Raw genomic sequence first — 23,093 nt, forward strand, 5'->3', positions numbered from 1 at the left:
TAATTGTATGAATTTAATTAATACTTAAAAAAATTTATCTTATATAAAAACAGATAGATTAATTTCTTAAGTACTAGAATTAAGTAGTTTATTTATGGACAAGCTTTCTTTTGGCTTATTAATATATTATACAATTTTTTGTATTTTTTATCTTAGTGTGACTTGACTAACCCACATCACCAGTCCAATCTGACCAACCTGAACTTGGGAAAAAGGTTTAAATTAAGATTAGGTTGGACGACTCAAGTTACAAATCAGGTTGAGTTGGGCTTCAAATAGATGTGATTTATTCATAAGTTACGACCTAACTTGGCAAAGTTGCACCTATATCATAAACTAGCCATTAGGTAGCAACACTTAATGAATCAATTAAGTACCCGATTAACCACCAAACTAACCATTAGTATTTAATGCATTTTATAGGTGATTATTGCAAGCTAAACAACCTGACCAATCAGCCACCCGATCGACTAATCATTTGATTAGTCATTATCAAGAGAGCATTTTAGAGGCTTTAGGAAAATGGGTTATTAATTGACTCCCTAATCAATCGCTCAAGCAACTTCGATCAAAATATGACAAGCTTAAGTGTCCCAAGCAATTTGCATTTCTTGTTCTCATGTGTAGCATTTTTAGAAAACCCTTAAGTTAAAATATATATATATATATATATTTTAAGAAAGTCATAGTTCTCAAAAATTTGTAAGATAGGCTTGGAAAAATATAGAATTTCATTAGCTTGCAAAAAATATTATACTTCTTCATTCAACTCTTCATTTATATTTTTGAACGTTCAATGTCCAATAGGACAACCGGAGGGGGTGAATGGGTGTATTTAGAAATTATAATATAAAAAATGAAATTTATTAACCCAATTTTAAACCTATGAGATATTAGGGATAATTGATATAATTAAAATACTTAAATGATCAAACAAGCATGCAAAGGAAACAATAATTTTTTAAGTGGAAAACTTCTACACTAACTGTGGAGATAAAAAATCACAAGGTCTAAGACCTCAAATCTAAATCTATTATATGAAATCAAGTCATACAAACTTATCTGATTGTTTTATCCTAAAGATTTACTCTCCAGCACTTACAACTTGATCCACATTCGCGACGTGACAATCTCTAATTATTCTAGTGAATACATCTTAACCTCAACAAAAGGATACAAGTCTTCAAACAACCCAAGATTCAGCATTATGAATCTTTCTTAAAAGATTGGGAATGGTAAGACAAGTGAAGTTGAATCTTTGTTGGTGTGTTCCAAAAAAACACATTTAGGTAGGGTCTAGGTAGTAAAAAACCTAATGGAATTGGAATCAAATTAAAAATCATATTTTATTATTAGAAAATATTTTTATTTTTAAATTCTTAATTTAAAATTCTTTCCAAATCATTTTAATTCAATTAAAACTTTCAATTCAACTCTACCTTATCGAAAAAACTAACTTGTCTTTACTCAACCCTTTTTAAACTTTCCTGCGACTTTCCAATTGAACGAACAACAACCTTGAATTTTTAATGAAAATCAAGTCACTATCTAAAAAGCTTTTTAAGCCAAAAAAATAATTTAAACAAAATTGCCAACATGTAGACTCATTGTCCTTACAACTTTCATTAATGATTTTCTTTAAGCTCTTCCTTTTTCATTATGATTCATCTTACCTATACACTTAGTGAAAATCAGCAAATTCTAATCCTTTATTTTGTCAACATCAAAATTCAATTGGTTAATTTCAAACAAAAAAATACACTTGGGCTAATGACTAATGAGCTTTTGAGTTTTAAAATTACTAGATCTAATATAAAATCCAACACATCAAGTTTGGTCTGATTTGTAATCCGTTTATCTAATTAGAAATTTAATTAGGATTAAGGAAAACTTATTAGAATTTAGGTATGATCAGTAAATGCACATAAGAATTAGAATTTACATCTGATCATGTTTGGTCTGATTTGTAATTCATTCACCTAACCAGAAAATTTAAGGATTAAGAAAAACTTATTAGAATTTAGGTATGATTAGTAAATGTACATAAATATGTGTTTTTTTTTTATGTATGTACTAATGTAGACCCTCAATTTTGTCATCCTAGCACATGTCCTATTAGGTGTTTATTCAGTACTTTACAGCAATTCCCTGGTGGCCCATTACTACTCATGTACTTATCTTTTTTAAGCCACCTTGGAGACTCTGGTTGAGGGATTTATCTAATCCCTTATTGTGACCCTTGGTAGCCTTGATTTAGACTTAGGCTTTTCCTTTCTTTTTAGGATAGCTTTTAGGTGCACTTTTAAGATAGCATACTTAAGCATGTTTAGGTCACTTAGACAATGTCTCAATCACTTTAGGTCACTTAGGCACTGTCCTAAACACCCTAAGTCCACTTAGGCACTCTTGGCTCATTAAGCACCACCTTAGGCCCATCTAGGTTCACTTAGGCCCACTTAAGCACACTTAGCCCAATAGGCACCACCTTTAGGCCCATCTAGGTTCACTTAGGCACACTTGGCCCACCCAGGCCCACCTTAAGTACACTTGAGTTGCCTTGTAGGCATTCTTTGCCTGACTTGTATGGCTTACATAGTTCGCATGATTTGCATTTTTAACACTTGCATGTGCTTAATTTCTTATTTATTTATCTATTTATTTATTTAGTTATTTATTTATTATTATCTATTTAGCTATTTGTTTACTTTTATCTATTTATTTGTTTTCATAAAATTGCATGTGATCAATTATCTTATCTCTTTTTATAATTATTACTATTAATACTATTAAATGTTTTTAGTAAGTTATTTTTTATTTTTTTATTTTTGAATTGTGATGTATATAAAATAGAAAACCACTTTCCATGAACATTAAAATATCACTTTCCAATAAAACACCATTTTCTGTTACAAAAGAAAAAGGACTTTGTATATAAAAATAACACGTTGCCATATTGAAGGGGTTCGAGTTACTCACAGCTGCATTGGGAAAATTCTCTCTAAGAAAGCACATCCGAGAGCATATGAAACAAAGATTAGAGGGGATTTTGGAAGGGGGGCATCTGGGTGGATATATGGACTGGATGCATTGGGAGAGCATCAGGCATCACCAAGGTTGCAGATTTCTTAGGACGATTGCCACTCATGCAAAAAAAGAAAGAAAAAATGATTGATTCTTCAAGAGAGAGGATACACATGTGCATGGAGGATCACTTGCTACCATGAATATTAGTGGCTCATCCACAGCCTCACACACAGCCGCACATATTGGAGAAGAAAATAGCAACCTGCTACTTCAAGATTTACCATGGGCAGCCCATGCACACCGTTTGCAGAAGATTTTTAGAAAGAGGATCACCAAGATTTTTTGACAAAGGAAAGTCTCCGCATTTGGGCCGCCATTTCTGGAAAGAAGATCATGCTCTAAGGAAGAAGATCCATAGGCTACCATATGAAGACACGGACAACCCTCTACATAAGGATGATTTGGCGGTGGATCTTGGGACTTTAGGTGGGGTATCTCAAAAAAAAAAAACGCACCGCAAAAGTTCTAGATTCTTATAATGGGTTTCTATATGTAGTTGATTTCTTTTATGGGTTTTATTCCCTCAAGCCCCCTCAAGAAATTGATCCTTTGGAACCCATCTACCAGACAATGCAACCATATTCCATGCCCTAGTTTTGTTGGTTACCAAAAATGTATGTATAGCTTTTTCTATGATCTTGATAGTGATGACTACAAGATTGTAAGGATTTTCACCTTTCTTGGTATAGACAGAACCGGAATCGATATTTTCACGTTGAAAACTAACAAGTGGAGAACAGTTGAGGAGACTCATTCAAATGTAATTGGATATTGGTTCGCAACTTATTTTAACAGGAATCTCCATTGGCTAGCATTCAAGTATGGAGAAGATGAACGTAGTTCAATGGTTGTTTTTTAGTCTCAGAGATGAGAAGTTCCAAGAGATGGAATTGCCAAGTCAACGTGTTGTCTTTGGTTTGAGGGTTTTAGGAGGGCACCTCTGTATGAATGGTTTACATACTAATGAACGAGTGGAGTGATGGGGTTGAGATGCCTCCTAGTGTTTACGGTGATATATATCATCATGGTTTTGGTTATCCATATAGAACTTATCCCCCACCAGGTTCACCTATTCCCACCATGGGACATGATGGTCAGTTGTATGGACCACAACATTATCGGTATCCTACTCCTTATTACCAGCCTCAAGCTCCAAATGGTGGGCCTTATGCTTTCAACCAAGCCACTTCTCCCTAGGGGAATGTCTCTACTTCAGTTACAGTCGACCAAGTTCCTTTATCTATTGAAGCGGCTAAAGGAAATACAAATAATCTAGTAAATGGTGGGAATGTGAATGGAAATAATGGCCCAAAAGCACTTAGACCGAGCCACCAAAACTCATCTTTAAGTTCAAATGGTTCCTATGGAAGGACATCGCTGCCAACAGGTGTTCCATCTTCAGGTTATCAGGATCCAAGGTTTGGGTTTGATGGAACTAGATCATTGATCCCTTTGGCAGATATGTTTTCCGATGGTCAGTCCAAATATGTAGTGAGTGTGGGTTTCTCATCACCAGTTTCTCATGCCAACAACTTTCCATCTAGAAGGAATCATAATTTTCACCCCATTCCCCAACTGATGCATGCAAGGTCGGCATCTAGCTTGGGCCAGGCTTCTAGATTCATGAGTCGCATGTACCCAAACAAGAAGATGTATGACCAGTATGGGAATGCATTCCGGACAGGTTCTGGATTTGGATCTAATGGTTATGATTCAAGAACAAGTGGGCGTGGCTGGTTGACCGTTGACAGTAGGTACAAAAACAAGAGTCGAGCCAATAGTGTCCTTGGCTATGGGAATAATTTATCTGGGAAAATACCTGATTTAATTAGGAACTAGACCAAACTTGACAAAATGTATCTTCAAGGCACATCAATGGAGGACAGCCAAATTCACGCACAAACGAGATCCTATTCAAGGGGAGCACGCACTGTAAAACGAAAAGGAGACACAACCACGTACTAAGAGAGACAACAGTCATGGTTATAGAGATTTTTTCAACTGGGTTTGTTGATAGCAAGCCTTGGCAATTGAATGGGCTGACTGGTTGAATCAAATCGGCTTAAATTAGGAAACAAATAGAGAAGACTTTATTCGGGTTCTGCTTATCTAGTACAATTTCTTTTGGATTTTCATGGTTATGGCAGCTTTAAATTATCAGCTCAATGGATCTAAATTAGGAACCGTCAATATTGCTTTATATAAGGAACTTTGGCATGCCTGCGCCGACCTCTGGTTAATATACCTCGTGAACATGGATGTGTTTATTACTTTCCTCAAGGCCATATGGAACAGCTTGAAGCATCGATCCATCAAGGGTTGGACCAGAAGATGCCTTCATTCAATTTACCATCTAAGATCCTATGTAGAGTAGTTAACGTTCACCTTCGGGTTGAACCTGAAACCGATGAAGTTTATGCACAAGTTATATTGTTTTCTAAACAAGATCAAAGTGAGATAACTTCACCAGATCCTCCACTTCCTGAACCTCAAAGTTGCACTGTCCATTCATTTTGTAAGACACTTACTACTTCTGACACAAGCACTCATGGGGGATTCTCTGTTCTTTGGAGGCACGGAGATGAATGCTTGCCACCATTGGTCCCAGAATCCACCATAGCAAGAATTGGTTGCTAAAGATTTGCATGGAAATGAATGCCATTTTCGTCATATTTTTCGAGGTCAACCTAGACGTCATCTGCTCACAACTGGATGGAATGTTTTTGTTAGTACTAAGAGATTAGCAGCTGGCGATGCACTTATATTCCTTAGAGGAGAAAATGGAGAATTGCGTGTTGGAGTTCGGAGGCTCACAAGACAACTCAACAATGTGCCACCATTTCCCAACAAGGCACAACAACATGCATTCTTGAAGGTAAGTTCTTTTTTAAAAATTTTATTTTAGTTTAATTTTAATTTATTTCGTTAGTTTAGATGTTTTTTATAATTAGTTTAATTAATTCTACATGATAAAAATCTTATTTTTCATTCCGATTTAGTTTAGTATTGATTTTTCTTTTAGTTTAGATGTGTTTGTGAGTTTCTATTTTTTGTTTAATCAATTTTATGTGAAGAAATCATGTTTTTAGTCTACTTTGATTAAATTTTCATCTATTTAGTTTAAATACTTTTGTAGTTTTAGATCATTGATAAAAATTTATTCTATGTTTGAAAGTTCATTCTTTTAGTTTGCTTTCATTTAATTTGGTTCATTTTAATTAGCTTAAGTACTTTTATAATTTTAGTTCATTAATAAAATTGATTCTATGTTTGAAAATTCATGTTTTTAGTTTGCCGTGATTTAATTTGGTCCAATTTCAATTCTTGTGTTTTTCGGAGTTTTAGATAATTAGTTTAATTGATCCTATTAGATAAAGTTTATGTTTTTTTAATTCTAAATTAGTTTAGTTTTAACCCATTTTTTAATTCAAGAGTGTTAGCAATTCTAATTCATTGGTTTAAATAATCATGTTAGATAAAGTTCATGTTTTTAATTCCAATTAAGTTCAATTTTAACTTCTTTTTTTAGTCTAGATTTGTTTGTGTGTTTAGTTGATCATGTGCTAGCTCTTGATTTGTTATTCTCAATTGATGTGTTCCTTGAATCTTAGTCATTAATTCTTGGTGGATATCTCGTTAGCTTATTTGACCTAAGTTTTAATAGTTTATTGTTTTAGTAGTCTCTTGTCAAATTTACTTTTCAGAGGCCATCAGAAAATAGTGAAGATTGACCTCTATTCTCACCACTTTAGTTGGTTGTCAAAAATTTCACTTTGTGATTTCGTTTTCTTTTGTTTTGCTTGGTATTCTGTTTCTTATGTTTTGTTGTTTTCAAAATAATTCCTTTTATTTTAAAACAAAATATTTTTCTCAAAAGATCCCTTTGAAAATATATTTTATAAATTCATTTAGAGTCCTTGGAATCAAAATCTTGTTTTCTTAAATAATGTGCAACCATGTTTTGATCGGTTCGCATCTTTCTCGATTTTCAATAAAAACTACAGTTTTGAGTAAGACATGAATCCAAGCTTGTGGTCCCAAACAAATGGGATAATTCTAGACTAAATTTGTGTATATCAATTGGGGAATTGGTGGAACCCCTACATAAGAAAATTTTTCAAAACTCATCTTTGCTACCACATTTGCTACTTGTTGAAATAATATCTATCTATTTTTTAGGAATTATATACAAGATATATGTGATAATTGATGATTTCGTATACTTTGATCATTTTTGCTAGGCTAATTAGATAACAAGCATGCTAGGATTTCTTTATTTTATTATTTATTATCTAACCACTCATGTCTTGTGGAAGCACGTTACAAGTTATCTATGCTATCCAGGTACGCCCTCTATCACCCACTTTCTAAATTATGTGAATATGTTTGTCACTGTGAACTGTGCTTATGTTTGATAATACTTGGGTGTCTTGATATTTGTTTCATTGTTCGATTATTTCTGATAAAGCACATGCTAGATGATATACTATTTAAACTAACTTTAATGTCTTGTGATAGCGCTTAAGAAGCAATTCAAGTACACACCATAAATTTTTTTTATGATTATGATTGGTTTTTCTTGTTTGGCATGCTATTTTTTTAAATCACCTAGTCTACCTAGGTATCTATAATCACCCGATTAATTGCCTTATTTCCCTCACCTTAGTTAGTAGAGATCTTTGTAGGGCTTAGAGGGGTGCTACCTTTTAAAGGTACCTTCCCAATAGGTAACCTGATTCCCAGACCTAGACTCGGGCTTTTTAAAGACACGTTTTTCCAAAAACTATGGAGTCACTTCTTTAGGGTTTTCTTTCTTGTTTTATTTTCCCTTTAAAATAAAATAAAATAAGTGGCAACTCTGACTTTTCCAAAACTGATTTTTCACCAATAAAAACGAGTCTTGCCAATTGAGTGGGGATGCACGTGAAAAATACAGGTCCACAACTAACCTTATTCAAGAATATATTGTCTTATTCACTACATCAACTATTAAGGAAATACTTGCAATTCCTTTAATGAGCTTACTAATTCCTTCAAAAATTTTAACTAAGTAAACAAACTTCAAATCAAATAATCCTTAATACACCAAATTAGTTAATTGAGTCTAGTGATTTTTAAAAATAAGTTGGAACTAAAAAATTAAGTTAATACCAAAATTTCCCAAATCAAAATTACTCTAAAATCATAATATGGGTTTCTCTTTTCTATATGTTTTTAAAATTGTATCACTAATTAGAAAACAAACTAAGCAAAACTTAATGCATATGAGTCTAATAATTTTTAAAAGTAATTTACAACTAAAAAAATTGAGTTAATTAATATTAAATTTTCCTAGACTAAAACTAGTATAAAACAATAATGTCAAATTTTTCTTTGTACACAATTATATTTTTCTAAATTTTTTTAGTAAGAAAAATAACTCCAAAACAAACAAACTTGATGTAATGGACTCTTTAACCAACCTAATAATTTTTAAAAATAATTTGAAACTAAAAGTTAAGTCAATTGATATTATAATTTGCTAAATTAGATAGATCATAATACATTTTCAGTTATTATGCAGTAATTGTCTAGTATAATAGAAAAAAAAACATAATTATTTATATATTTAAAAAATTAATTGTACTCATTTTTATAATTTATTTTAAAATAAAATATGATTAAGAATTATTATTTTTAAGATATTATTATTTATTTTTAACAAAAATATAATTTATTGTTTTATTAAATATTAATATTCTTATTTTATAATTTATATTAAAATATTATTGTTCCTTCTAAAAATAAATAAAAAAATCGTGTTGGTGAGTTTATAAAAGTAGATGAGAAGGGTATTAAGGGCAAGTCATTGTATATGAATATGTAGGAGTGAGTATTTGCCACTGTGAAATGTGCAAATGCATTTATTCAATATTTAAAAATAAAAAAATAAAAAGGCTTGAAAACATATTTTTCTAATTTATTCACATCAAGCTAAAGAATTTGAAAAGTCTTTTTCCTTTTTTGGTCTCACTTTTGTAGAGCTAAAGTCCATATTACATTTTTTGTTGTTAAAAAATCTATATACTATTAATGCAAAATTTCACAAACAAATCTTCCAATCTAATTTAATTAATTTTCTCTTTTCTAGCAAAAAAGTAAATCAAGCGACATAAACTTGATGAAATACATGAGCAAAGTGTCTCAAATTTCTATTAAGAATATACTTCTTTTTCTAAAAGGAATATTACATAGGATATTTTTTAACTTTATATGTGATTGTAATTAGATTCCTTTTAAAATAAGAAAAACTAGTGACAATCTTTTTATAAATATTCTAAGTTATGAGAGAAAAAAGTCATGAAAGTGAAATATGTGAGGAATAGTAAGAGACATGTAGTGAAGTATGGAGGCTCATCAGGGTGTAAATATGAGGAAGAGTGAGAAACACCTAGTGGAGTGAAAGGGCTCATGGTACATAATGGAGATACAAGGGGATCTAGTAATTATATCTATTTTTGTCATTTATAATATTTTCTATTGTATAATGGAATATTTTCTCTCATTTGTGAAGGTAGCTATGATTGGCTAAACCAAGATTAAAATCTTATGTACCTTTTGTGTGGTTTGTTTTATTTTTTATGTTATTCCTTTAATATGTTTACATTGACACTTCTGGTGACATAGCAAGTGGTATCAAAGTATTAGTTGAAAGATATCTAGGAGAGCCTTGGTTGAAGATGTCTCAAACCTTATTTGAAGATTTTGGGATGAAAAAAGAGATTAAATCACAGAAAAAAAAATTACAAAAAGAATTTTAGTTGAAGGTCAAGTCAATTTTTCTATCATTAATAATACAAGAAACAAAAAGATTGTGGTATGCGACAAGAACGTGGTGCATGAAGGGAACAATGAGACATGAGGAGAGTGACACGTACAAAAAAATGGTAAATAAAGGAGAGATGGAAGATTGTCTCAATGGAATTTGTTTCAGGTTGGAAATTGTTGGAAATGCATGTGTCTTAAATTCTCATACCATTAATTGGAAGGCTCTTCGTATCCTCCGCCTAAAATATCTGGGATTTTTTATTTAAATAATAATGATATTATTATTTAAAAATATATATTAAAAAAAGCAGTATTTTGTAACATATTTGCAAAAATATGACATTTTAAAAAATTGTCTTTTTAAAAAACTATTTCACTTGCACCCATCGTCTTTTCAAAAATAAATATAAAAAATGATTTTCTTGTTGATGGATATCTTGTATTTCATCTCTTTTCTTTTTTCTTATTTATGGTAAAATCATTATTTCAAAATGGGGCATTGATATGAATATAATTTATAAATTTATATCAAGATCATTTCAATGGGCAATTTTAATATTAGGAGTAATCTTTTAAATATATATATATATAATTATTTTCAAATCTATAATAAGAAGTTATCTTTTCAAGAAATAAGTATTAAATTTAAAATTTTTTTTTTTAAATAACTTTTAAGTTTAAAACTTACATTGAAATTATTGTTTCAAAAAATAAATTCCATAAATATAATTAGAGTGAGATTGTTACTTCAAGGTATAAAGTGCAATTGGTATTTAATAAATTATCAAAGTTTCAAAATATTTTTTTCAATTGCTACCAATAAATATTTATCAAAGAGAGTAGTATAAATTATGAGTGACAAAGTTTGATATCTACAATTCTCAAACTTGGACATGATATATTTTTCTGGGGATTATATTGACTATAATCATATTTGATCAAATTCGCATCAATTTATAACTCATTTAATAAATAGATTATTTTTTTGTTATTCTGCATAAGAAGAATTTGATCTTACTTAACCTATTTAATAATTATATCGATTAATATGATCATAATCAAATCGATTTGTATTTGATTCATATAAAATTTAATTTTAAAATAAATTAATAAATCACTTTAGCTATAAACATATAGAGAGTTGGGAGATATTCATTTTGATTTAATCAAGACCTAATTATTAAATGAATCATACAACGTGTTACTCGTTTAACAATTACATTATATTTGGGTTCATATTTTTAATAGGATTACTCTTCGTGTTGTATTTACGTTAATTTATTACGTCAAGTATTTGAATTTTGAAATAACATGAACACAGCTTACCAACACAAATTATAAATATCAAAAATCATATTTGTGACAATCTTACCCCATAAATCATATATAATTCACAAAATTTTGAAACTTCAATCCATTCTTTATATTTAATATGAATTCCTTTTTTACAAGTTTCTTTTTCACTTCTTTTTATGCATCAAGTTCATCATCTCCTTATCTTCTTTTTGCTTCATGACATATCAATTTCCACCATAGCAAGCTCCGAAATGACTAAACTCCACTACAAGCTCTCACAAATGTCTATGTCCTGATCTAATCATCTCAAAAACTCTGTCAATACCAATGAGAGGGCTACGCTCCCGTATAAACACATCCAATCAAATCACCCAATCATATCTCATACTCCAATGTGAAAGGAATCTAATCACCTCTAAGGAATGGCTACACCCCAAAATCCATCATCGGCAAATAAATATGCCCCTGTGTAAAGTATATAAGATGAAATATGCCAATCGTGTTTCATGCTCCAATGTGAAAAGGGAAGTCCGATCTCCTCCAAGGAATGACCAGGACTCAAAATTCTTCATCGGCTAGGAAAAGTATGCCCTAGCATAATGGTCATTTAAAAAATCAACCCCCAACCAAGAAAAGTGTGCCCCAATGCGATGTATCAAGCAGAATGGTTGCATACCCGATAAAAAAAACTCTCTAAGGTGGCTATGCCCCAGTGTAGGGCCATACCACAACTCCTGGTCTATCACAATCAGAATGCTCTCCAACCAATCCCAAGTATCGCCCACATAAGAGTTATCAAACACAATGTGTGATGTCATGGCCTCAGGGTGGTCTTAAGACTCGGGATGTAACGTAGGCTAGGATAATAAGGTGAAGAAATGAAAGGAAACTAGGCTCAATAATCCCAATGATAAACCCTCATACCCTCATGTATAAAATGCAATACATGCAGAGAGTCTCATAAACCATGGATCTGAGGACGTCCATAGATATATCAATAAAAAAGAAAGAAAAAATATCAATATATCAATGAAGAAAAAGAAGAAAAGAATAATATCGAACTACTGATGGAATGTATAAGAATAATATGTGGAAAATATTGAATACAGAATGTAAATCAATATGAATAAAGAACAATGTAGACAAGGCGAATGAGATATGATGAGAAAAACAAATAGATTGAAAGAAAATGAATGAGTAATCCACTCAAATCAAGTCACGGAGAATAGTCAAATACCAATGTATGTAATGATGGAGAAGACAATGATCCGGAGTCCCTAGGGAAAGGTCACTTGTCTCTCACACGCAAAATACATAATGAGATAGACACAAGAAGATGATAGCCTCTTAAAAGTTCACATACGAACTTTCATAAGCAACTAACTCAATAAAGCAGCCTAAATGACCAATATATACACTCAATGAAGAATGACACTATATACATGCGCTTATTTACTTCTTCTTTTTTTCTTTTTCCCCACACATACTCTGAATATCAAGAAATGAGTTCCTTTCATAATACATAATGAAATGGATATACTCTTAAACAATGATGTACATGAACCCTCTCTGAAAAAATGACCTTCTTAACTAAGGATCTCCGAACCAATGTCCATGAGATAAGAGTGGAAAGGGACATGACCGTCCTCCATGCACTAAAATGTGAAAGATCATCACTCATGGCATAGAAAGAAATGCAATGACAAAGACAAATGATAGAACAAAGGATATAAACAATGAGGTATGATGAGAAATGATGGTAAGACAACAAAAAAAAAATGAAGAAAATGAGTCAATAAATCCATGGCTCATGAGACTCCCGAATAAAGCATATATACACCAAAGGGCCCCTATCCCGATGTAAAAGTTGAGCAAGGCTATAAGATAGAAAAGGCTATGATGCTCATACGAGGCTCAAAGAGCTAGCAATGGTCTAGATGTCAATAAAGGTAATAGGATGTGAGTTAAACGAAATGAAGGCCACCCATCCTATAACCATGGTGTGGACCCGCATTTTTCACGTGCGTCCCCACTCGATCGGCGAGACTCGCTTTTTATTTGTGAAAAATTAATTTTTGGAAAAAAGTTGGAGCCGCCACTTATTTTATTTTTATTTTAAAAGGAAATAAAACAAGAAAGAAAAACCCTAAAATGTAACTCCATAATTTTTGGAAAAAGCATGTCTTTGAAAAACCCGAGTCTAAGTCCGGGGATCAGGTTACCTATTTGGAAGGTACCTTTAAAAGGTAGCACCCCTGTAAGCCCTCTAAAGGTCTCTACTAACTAAGTTAAGGGGAATGTGACAATTAATCAGTTAATTATGGATAACTAAGTAGGCTAGGTGATTTCAAATATTGCATGCCTAACAAGAAAACAAACCATAAGAGAGCGTCGAAGTGCGTACCTGAACGGCTTCTCAAGCGTTATCATGAAACATAAGAGTTAGTGTAGAAATCTATCACACAACATGTGTCTTATCCAGGCAAATCTAGTATATATTTAAACACCCAATAATCACATCATGCATGGATATAGTCACCAATAGCGTACGTGTCCATAGAATTCTCGAAAAAAAATATGAGAAGGAGCGTACCTGGATAGCAAGCTAAAGCGCCTTTATGGGAAGCAAGGTTAACCCAATAACAAATATGAAACAAATTCAAGCATATCTCCAAGAGGAATCAAAATCAATTAAATACCAAACAATCATCTTTAAAATCAATATTAGTGAAGATATCAAGAATGTAGGACCACCTACCAAAGTCCATATTTCTTTTGCACGAATTGGTTCAATGAATTCCATTGTTTGGAATCATGAAGTTTGTTCATACTTGGGAAAATAAAAAAAAAACAGTTGAAAATCAAATAAAATAGTGAAGACGCGTGCCGGAAGGAAAATGGCAGCAAGAGTGCGTTAGAATATGGATTTTATACCTAGAAATGACCTAAGATGAATTTTTCAAAGCCATGAATGTTTAGTTGAACAATGGTTCAAAAATTCGATTTAAAACGATAAGTTCCCAATCAAAGAAGCAAATAGAGGAGAAGCTGGGACGTTGGCTGGATAGAATTGCGACTGTGAGATATCCGGGTGGAATGGGATGTCGGCCGGATAGAATGGCGACTGTGAGACATCTGGATGGAATGGGATATCGGCCGGATGGAATGGCGGCTGTGGGACATCCGGGTGGAATGGGATATCGGCCGGGTAGAATGGCGGCTGTGAGACATCTGGGTGGAATGGGATATTGGCCAGGTAGAATGGTAGCTGTGAGGCATCTAGGTGAAATGGGATATTGGCCAGATGGAATGACGGTTGTGAGACATCCGGGTGGAATGGGATATTGGCCGGATGTAATGGCGGCTGTGAAACGTATGGGTGGAATGGGATATTGGCCAGATGTAATGGCAGTTGTGAGACATCCGGGCGGATTGGGATATTGGTCAGATGTAATGGCGGCTGTGAGACATCCGGGAGGAATGAGATATTGGCCGGATGTAATGGCGGCTGTGAGACATCCGAGCGGAATGGGATATTGGCCGGATGTAATGGCGGCTATGAGACATCCGAGCGGAATGGGATATTGGCCAGATGTAATGGCAGCTGTGAGACATCCGGGCGGAATGGGATATTGGCCGGATGTAATGGCGGCTGTGGGACATCCGGGTGGAATGGGATATCGGCAGGGTAGAATGGCAGCTGTGAGGCATCTGGGTGGAATAGGATATTGGCCGGGTAGAATGGCGGCTGTGAGGCATCTGGGTGGAATGGGATATTGGCCGGATAGAATTGAGAATTTCCATCCGGGTGGAATGCGCGATGCCATAAACTAAGAACCCTCAAGAACTATGGTAACCTCTGCATCTGTTTAACTCCACGAAAACCTGTTTTACACAGCCTTTACCAAGTTCCCAACTTTCTCGGAATGCTCATGGTCTCCATATCCGAGAATACCAAGGTAAGGAAGGGGAAGAAACGTAGATACAGAAGCACGCAAAAAAGACCAAGAAAGAAAAGAAAAGGAAACAGGGGAAAATGAGATGGTCGGTGGGTATTTTAAAGCCAGATTGGGACATAAATGGGGACAAGACCCATAGCATCAAATTCAAAAGCAAACTTACATTCAGATTGCTTTTGGATGGAACCAAAGACGTGAAAAAGAATATTAAAATAGCATAAATATGCAAGCAAACCAGTCTCAATTAATCAAATTGTGGCTCTTGCGTCCACATCAAACGACAAGAATGAATCTTCAGAAAACTAAGAAGTCAGGAAAGATTGAAACTAAATGGTGATATAGCAAAAATCTGGAAACATACCTGTATGTTCTCCTCTCCAATTGCTTGGTTCCAAGCTGTTACACCTTTTCCTGACTGAGAGATCTGTTCCCCAAACCTTTTTCCGTCCACCAATCTTCTCCCCCTCTATATGTATTCCAAGTCTCTCTCTTCTATGTCTCCTTTCAGACAATCCTCTCCTGCGCCTCCTCACAATAAAAAAAGAATCCCCCTAAAACCTAAATCTCCCTAAAAAAAGGCAAATTCTCCTATTTTCTCTCTTCTTTTCTCCTTATCCTTTTTTAAATCTTCCAATTCAAAAGCAATCTTCCCAATTTCAGATTCCTCTCCAAAACCTTCCAAGGAGAGTCCCACCTTCCTTAAACTCCAATAGTAAGTTTCCTTGCAAAAACGTGGAATTTTTTAAGTTAAATAATTGAATGAATAGATAAGTAAGTAAATAAATTAGGAAATGGCAAAAAAATAATAATAATAAATAAATAAATAAATAAGTTAAGGAAAATAATATAAAGAGGAAGATAACTAATAAAAAGTGAATGATAATCACAAAACTAAAAAAATAAAAATAAAACTAAACCAATAAACAAAAGTCGAGCCCAAAAGCCATGTAACCATGCAAGTCATACAAGTCACGCTAAAAATGCAAACATGCCAACATGCCAAAAAAATTACTTAAAATGTGACCTAAGTGGGCCTAAGTGAGCCTAAGTGTATCTAAATAGGCTTAGGGTGCCTAAATGGGTCAAGGGTGTCTAAGTGAAGTCTAGTCTAAACCAAGACTACCGAGGATCACAATAAAGGGTCGGATAATCCCTTAACCAAAGTCTCCGAGGTGACTCAGAAAAGGGTAAGTCGTACGAGTAGTAATGGGCCACCAAGGAACTACCGTAGAGCACTGGAAGTGAATTTAAAGATATGTGCTAAAGGGACAAAATTGAGGGTCTACACATGGTCTCAAACATCGTGCTCTCAAACCCTCGAATGATCAATACTAAAGATCGATGTCCATCTGATATAACCACGTCAGCCCTCTGAAAGCATGCGCCAAACCCTACTTCAAATGCTCTGTAATAATCTCAAAGGTAATCCTCTCAAAGCAAAGTAAATGACGATCTCATCAGGCACAACTACTCATCACAAGCCAACTTTCATCATACAAGATCAATCTTTATACTCATGGCAGAATAAGTGACAGTCCCATCAGGCAATCGACCAATCCTCACATCATAAGCCACCTAAAGATCATAAGTCATCCCTTACCATGCAAGATCAACCCTGGGCTCAAACTCCTCACACTTTACCTAGTCAAATCAAAGAGGGGATATGCAAAGCTAGAACAAGTAGGGATGGAAAGGTCATATAATGGTGTCAAGGGTGATGTTGTGCAAAGCTCACAATGGATAGGTATAGGTCAAAGCAAGGTCAAGGTGTGGGAATAAGTCACTACTTTGATCATAAGAGGATGGGTCATGGTCTCAAACTCCCTAAGTCAAATCTCTTGTCCTAGGCTAATAGGCTCAATATCCTCCATGATGGGTCAAGCCTCAAGACCACAATGTGCAAGTGAAGAGATGCCTCAAGTCAAAAACACTAACACAACCCATGATGTGTGGTCATGTGATGATAATCAAAATTTAGATGTATGACATAGACTCTAAATTCATAAAAATGTCCACTATGAAATGGCTACAAATGTGACTAAAGAATTTCTATCAGTGATCCAGAAAATGAATGAGGTGTGAAAAACTACAGTCATGAGATCGATACTCCATTTATAACAAAATATCCCTAATTCACTTTCAACCTAAGCTCCATAAAGAAAAATGATAAGGTGATAAAGGCGAGCCTCTCAAAAATGGTGTGAATATGAAAACATGTCTTTCACCTTTTTGTAATGAAAATATCTGGTTGAAAATAGAAATAAGCAAATCGACCAAAGAATGAAATATCGAGCCCATGATAGGTGAAGAATGTAAAGAAATGAGTATAATCAATGAGCATATCCCAAAATGTCAAGCACAGTGACAATCAACCAAAAGAATGTGTTGACTCAAGAAAAAAAAAAAACTATCTGAAACCATAAGGAGAAAGTGTGCTAGACTCAACGAGCAACAAGAAGAAACCAAAACCATACAACAAGATGTAGTCCAATTGATACTCAAACTCACACCAATATCTAAGCACTCTCGATCAGAAACCAAAAAATAGAGTATTGTATCCAAACTGACTAAAGCGGCCTCGAAGGCTCTCAGATGCACCCACATGTAGGAAGGGAAATCCTAATCAAAAGATCTAAGGCTCAACCTACAAGGTCAAGAAGGCTCTAAAAAGAAAAATGAGTGGACTTTAAAGGATCTCTAGCAGAAGCGATCGTACACTCCGACGATACACAACCTCCTACACGCCTTCGAAGAGACGAGGCGCTTCCATGCAAGGTGGTCATCACCTCCACACATGCACTACCTCAACATCCTAGGGGGTTTCCTATGGTGAAAGCTTTCACAACTCTCAACACTCAGTAGTCGACTAAAGTGCACAGTGAGTGGTGTGGGTGCTTCCGAAAATCATATGAAGCTAAAGTAAAAAAAAAAAGAAAAAACACATTGGTCACACAAATATCCATGAAACCTAGCTCTGGGCTATATAGGTCTTCAAAGATCGGACTCCAATCAGCATCAGTATGTCCACCTCCTCCAAAATGCTCCCAAACATCGATATAGCTCATCGCTAGACCTTACTCCTAACCACTAGCTCGGTCAAAGAAACAAGTACACACAAGGCCTCACACTTACAAATGTAAGAACCGAAATGAAGGAAATGACCAAAACCAGAGAGATGGAGGTAAGGGGATAAATGTGTGACCTATATAGACAAACAACATCACATAGAAGAAGAGCAGTCATGCAAAGAACAGGTATATCACTCATATCTACACACAAGCTAGGTAGAGATAGGATAAACAAAATTGGTATATAGCATAATGGACAATATGTTGAGACAAACAAAATAATATACAACAAAGAGAATCAATCATGCCAAGATGAATGAGATATACAAAAATGAGAATATACATGTCAAAGAAAGCAAGATAATCATACAACAAGAAGAGTCACTAAGCAAAAGCAGATAAGAGAATCAATTAATATAATCAATATGTGAACATCTCTAAAGAACAATAATAACCAAACATACATCATAAAGAAAAAAAAGGTAATCATGCAACACACAGTCATACGAAACAAATACACGCAAACATAAGCAAATATATACGAACACACATGATAACAAGATTCAATGTATAATAAGGCACATGTAATATATATACAAAATAATCACCATGTCAACACTCATATACCTTGAAACATGAAAATATACAATAAAGGCATAATGAGGGGGTATCCACTAATCGATTAATCAGCCACATTTTCCTCAACTCGAGTTCAAATTTGACCCTCTAAAATTCCCCAACGGAGTCACCATTTTGTGGACCTGCATTTTTCAAGTGCATTCTCACTCAACGGCGAGGCTCGCTTTTTATTTATTTTGTGAAAATTTGATTTTTTTGAAAAAAGACTAGGAGTCGTCACTTATTTTTGTTTTATTTTTTTAAGGGGAAAACAAAATAAGAAAGAAAACTCTAAGTGTGACTCCTTATTTGAAAAAGACAGTCTATAGAAAACCAAAGTTGGGTTTGAGGGTCAGGTTTCCTATTAGGAATGTACGGTGGTGAGTCGTAGCACCCCTCTAAGCCCGTATACATACGGCCTCTATTAAACAAATTAAGGGAATTATGGTAATTAATTAATTAATTATGGATATCAAGAAAAATAATCAATGTACAAGTCATGGTGAAAATCAATATACACAAAAATAATGATGAAATCTAATTACCAGAATACACAAAATAAATAACAAAAGAATTATGCAAAATGATTTATTGAATTAAAAAAAATTGAAAAAAAGTAGTTTCCAAGAAATTTCAAATGATTTTATTAAAAATGATTTTAAATTAATGACTACAATTTATTTATTTACAAAAAAATAGTCAATTTATTTTCTCAATTTCATTTTAATTCAATTTTCAAAAAAAGTTATTTACACATATTGTATTAAAAAAATTTATTACAAAATTTCAATTTGGGCATAAAAATTATTTTTACTTGCTTTTACTAGAAAATAATGAATTTTTATAATTTTATTATAGAAGTATTTCAATTTGTTTTCATTCAAGAAAAGTGACTTATACAAATTATTAAATATATATATATATATAACTTTATTTGCAAAAGAATTTTTCATTAAAAATTAATTTTTGGGACAATTTTATTTACAAAACAAATTTCAGACAATTTTTATTAAATAATGAAATTTTTGGACAATTATTATTAAAAACAATATTTCAAATTCTATTAAAAACAATTTTTTATTTATTTTTCTAAAAGCATTTTTCTGAATTTTTATTAATAAAAAAAACTTTCTTATATTAAGAAGAATATTTTAAAATTATTATTTTATTAAAACATATTTACTAAATTATTCCTTTTATTTAAACAAAATTTCATATTTGTTCGATAGTCAATTTTGTACACACTCAATAAATATATACAAACGAATATTTACAAGAACTAATAAAAATAAAATCAAATAAAAGTGGGAAATAAAACGTGTATCCAAATAAGCTTACAACAAGTTCAATGTCTTCCTCCAACTTTTCGATTTCCACTAAATTTCATGCACCACGTGTCATAAATTCGTAGTCAGCCAATAAATTTGCATAATGGATCCATGCAAAAACAAAAATAACTCAAAATGTAAATATTCAAAAATATGTAGAGTCTAAAATAATTATTCAAACCCAAATTCAAATTTCAAATTAGTCCTATAAATTTCATCAGTTAAAAATTGGCTTAAATTAACAAATATAACCCAACAAAAATATCTCACATATCATAGACCCTAATCTAAAATTTTCAAATTAATAACCAAAATATAAGCTCAATTAATCAAACTCAAAATATGGTAAATTAAAATAAATCTCATTAGGCTTAAATTTAATATCTCATAATCCAATCCCAATTTAATATGCAAACTTAAATCCACAACCAAAATCAACCCAATTTAATATACAAACCTACATCCAAAATATATCACAATATTATATCATATTCAAATTAAATAATTCAAATTAACACAACTATATAAATTATCAACTAATTTAACCCAAATTAACAAATTTCAAATTAATTCACCAACAATAAATTAGCACAAATTTTATATTAATTTACCAACAATAAATTAACCCAAATTTCATACTAATTAACAAAGCTCAAATTTCATATTAATTTAACAATCCAAATTTCATAAACAACTATTACTATTAAAATCAAAACAAGAAAAAATAAAATAAATCAAAATGAATTTACACTTTTTTTGGAGACCATGAGGGAAAATTGGGGTTGGCAGTGGTTGGGAGACTATTAATTCATTAAAAATAAAGATAAAAAATTAAAAAATTAAAAGAAAAAGAATGAGAGAGGGGGGAATGAAGGGTGCCGGAAATGGAGATGGACTCGTCGGGCGGCAGCTTGTCGACGATGACTGGCCAGCTATGGGTATGAAGATGGGTTTCACGGGAAACCAAAAGAAATAGAAAAGGAAAAAGAAATGGGGAAGGAAATAAGAATAAATGGAAGCAAGAAGGGTGTGTGGAAATGGGCTTTTTCAATGGGTGTGGCCGTGGAGGTTTTGTGGGGAGGAAGGAATGAGGGAAAGGGAGGAATAGAGAAAAAGAAAAATGGGGCTGTCAGGGTGGGAGTGGTAAGTCTGGAAGTTGGAGGTGTGGTGGAGTGGTTGTGCAGCTGGAAGAAGGGAGCCTCAAGAAGAAATGATAAAAATCAAAAAATAAAAAAAAAACTTGGAAGGGGGAGTGGCTTAAGACTTGTAGGAGAAGGAAATGGGTAAGGGGAGTAGGTGGAGTGGGTTGGATGAGAGAGAGGAGAGAAAAAATACAAATAAATAAAATAAAAATATAATATAATAATAAGAATAACAAATAAAAATAAAAATAAAATAATTTATAAAATAATAAAAACTAAGAATTAAAAGATGTAATTAGCCAAACAATTCAGATGTAATCGGGATTTAAATCTAAGGATAAAATTGAGCTCAATATTAATATAAAAATAAAATTATGATAAATTTTGATGTCTACAATAATATAATTATACACATTTTATATTTTTAAAATGATCAGATTTAGGTTTTTTTTAAAATTTTTTTCCAAATTAACATTTTATTTTAAGTAAATTACCTTTTCCTTTACAATTTCCCTTTTTTAACTTCTTATATTTCAAACTACTATATTATTTTTAGTCGCCAATGAACTAAATTCGTTCTTTTACAAGTTTCTTTTTCATTTCCTTTTATGCATCAATTTTATCATCTTCTATCTTTTTTTGCTCCATGGTATATCAATTTCCATTATTGCAAGGATAGCAACAAAATGATCAGCAATCTAACTCATCTAAAACAGAAGTGAAGAAAAAATTAATTATTCACACCATCTCCAACACTGAATATTATTTCAAGATTTATCATATTATATTTCATAAATCCTTTAGAAAACATTTGTTTTCCTTTGAATAAAAGGTAGTAAAGAGACCAAAATTTAAGTTGAAGATAAGAGAATGAATCATTACTGACGATAAGGTTTTCAAAGTTCTGGCAAATGTCAAACCATACGATTTGAATCTTGATAACCAACCTCAAATGTTAACGTTGAAGCATTTGAATTGGGTCTGAATCAACTTTTCAACCTTATAGAAGTAAAGTTTTCCATAACAATGGAAAACAGGGAATGTTTGTTGTTGAATACTAGAAGTCAAACCAGTACGCATGCATGAGAGCAGGTTCATGGGAAGCTGCCCAAAAATTATGTACTCCAGAAGAATTTTTGTTCCTCTTCCACACTGTTGAACCTCATTTTCGGTCTTATTAACTGTGGGGTAATTAAAATTGAACAGAAAAATAGGCGAGGGAAGGAAAAATAAATTTAAACCTTAAATGACTCTCTCTCTCTCTCTCTCTAATTAACGTGCAAGTAAATACATTATGACTATCCTGGACAAATAGAGGGAAAATAATTCAAAGGGTTGACTAACAGGGAAAATAATTCAAAGGGTTGACTCTATAATATATTTCTTCATTTTAGTTCCTTCCCTGTTATTTTTTATATTCGAAGAGACTATGAAAAGAAAATTGTATCCTCTCCTTCAGATGCAATGGCAAATCTCAAAATCTTCCTACAAATTAAATTGAAAATTTAATTTTTCTTATATGACAAGCAACCGAAGAAATTAAATAGATATGCTAAATTAATATGGTTGATGAGGATGGTAAAGCAGCAACTACCAGCAAAGATGATTTCCAACTTATTCATTTATTCTCAATATGTCTTAGTGTAAAAACCTTCAGAAGGGTACGTACGTACCACACGTGAACAATAATCAAAATTACAAAATACGTACAATTGCCAGTATGTTCTTCATTATGTAAACAAACACACAAACTTTATCACAAGAATGACAAGATACACGACCTAATGAAAA

The 23,093-nt window shown here is 32.7% G+C and overlaps 1 protein-coding gene across 1 annotated transcript; it reads left to right on the top strand.

Annotated features, from left to right (window-relative positions):
- Positions 1–4,032: 4,032 nt before the first annotated feature.
- LOC100249721 (YTH domain-containing protein ECT2-like) lies at positions 4,033–4,923 on the top strand. Its single transcript, XM_019220970.1, has 2 exons — positions 4,033–4,243; positions 4,301–4,923. The coding sequence occupies exons 1-2, from the start codon at positions 4,033–4,035 to the stop codon at positions 4,921–4,923; spliced, it is 834 nt and encodes a 277-aa protein (XP_019076515.1).
- The last annotated feature ends 18,170 nt before the right edge of the window (positions 4,924–23,093 follow it).

The sequence above is a fragment of the Vitis vinifera genome, chromosome 7 (assembly GCF_030704535.1).
Source record: "Vitis vinifera cultivar Pinot Noir 40024 chromosome 7, ASM3070453v1".
In the NCBI taxonomy this organism is placed as follows: Eukaryota; Viridiplantae; Streptophyta; class Magnoliopsida; order Vitales; family Vitaceae; genus Vitis; species Vitis vinifera.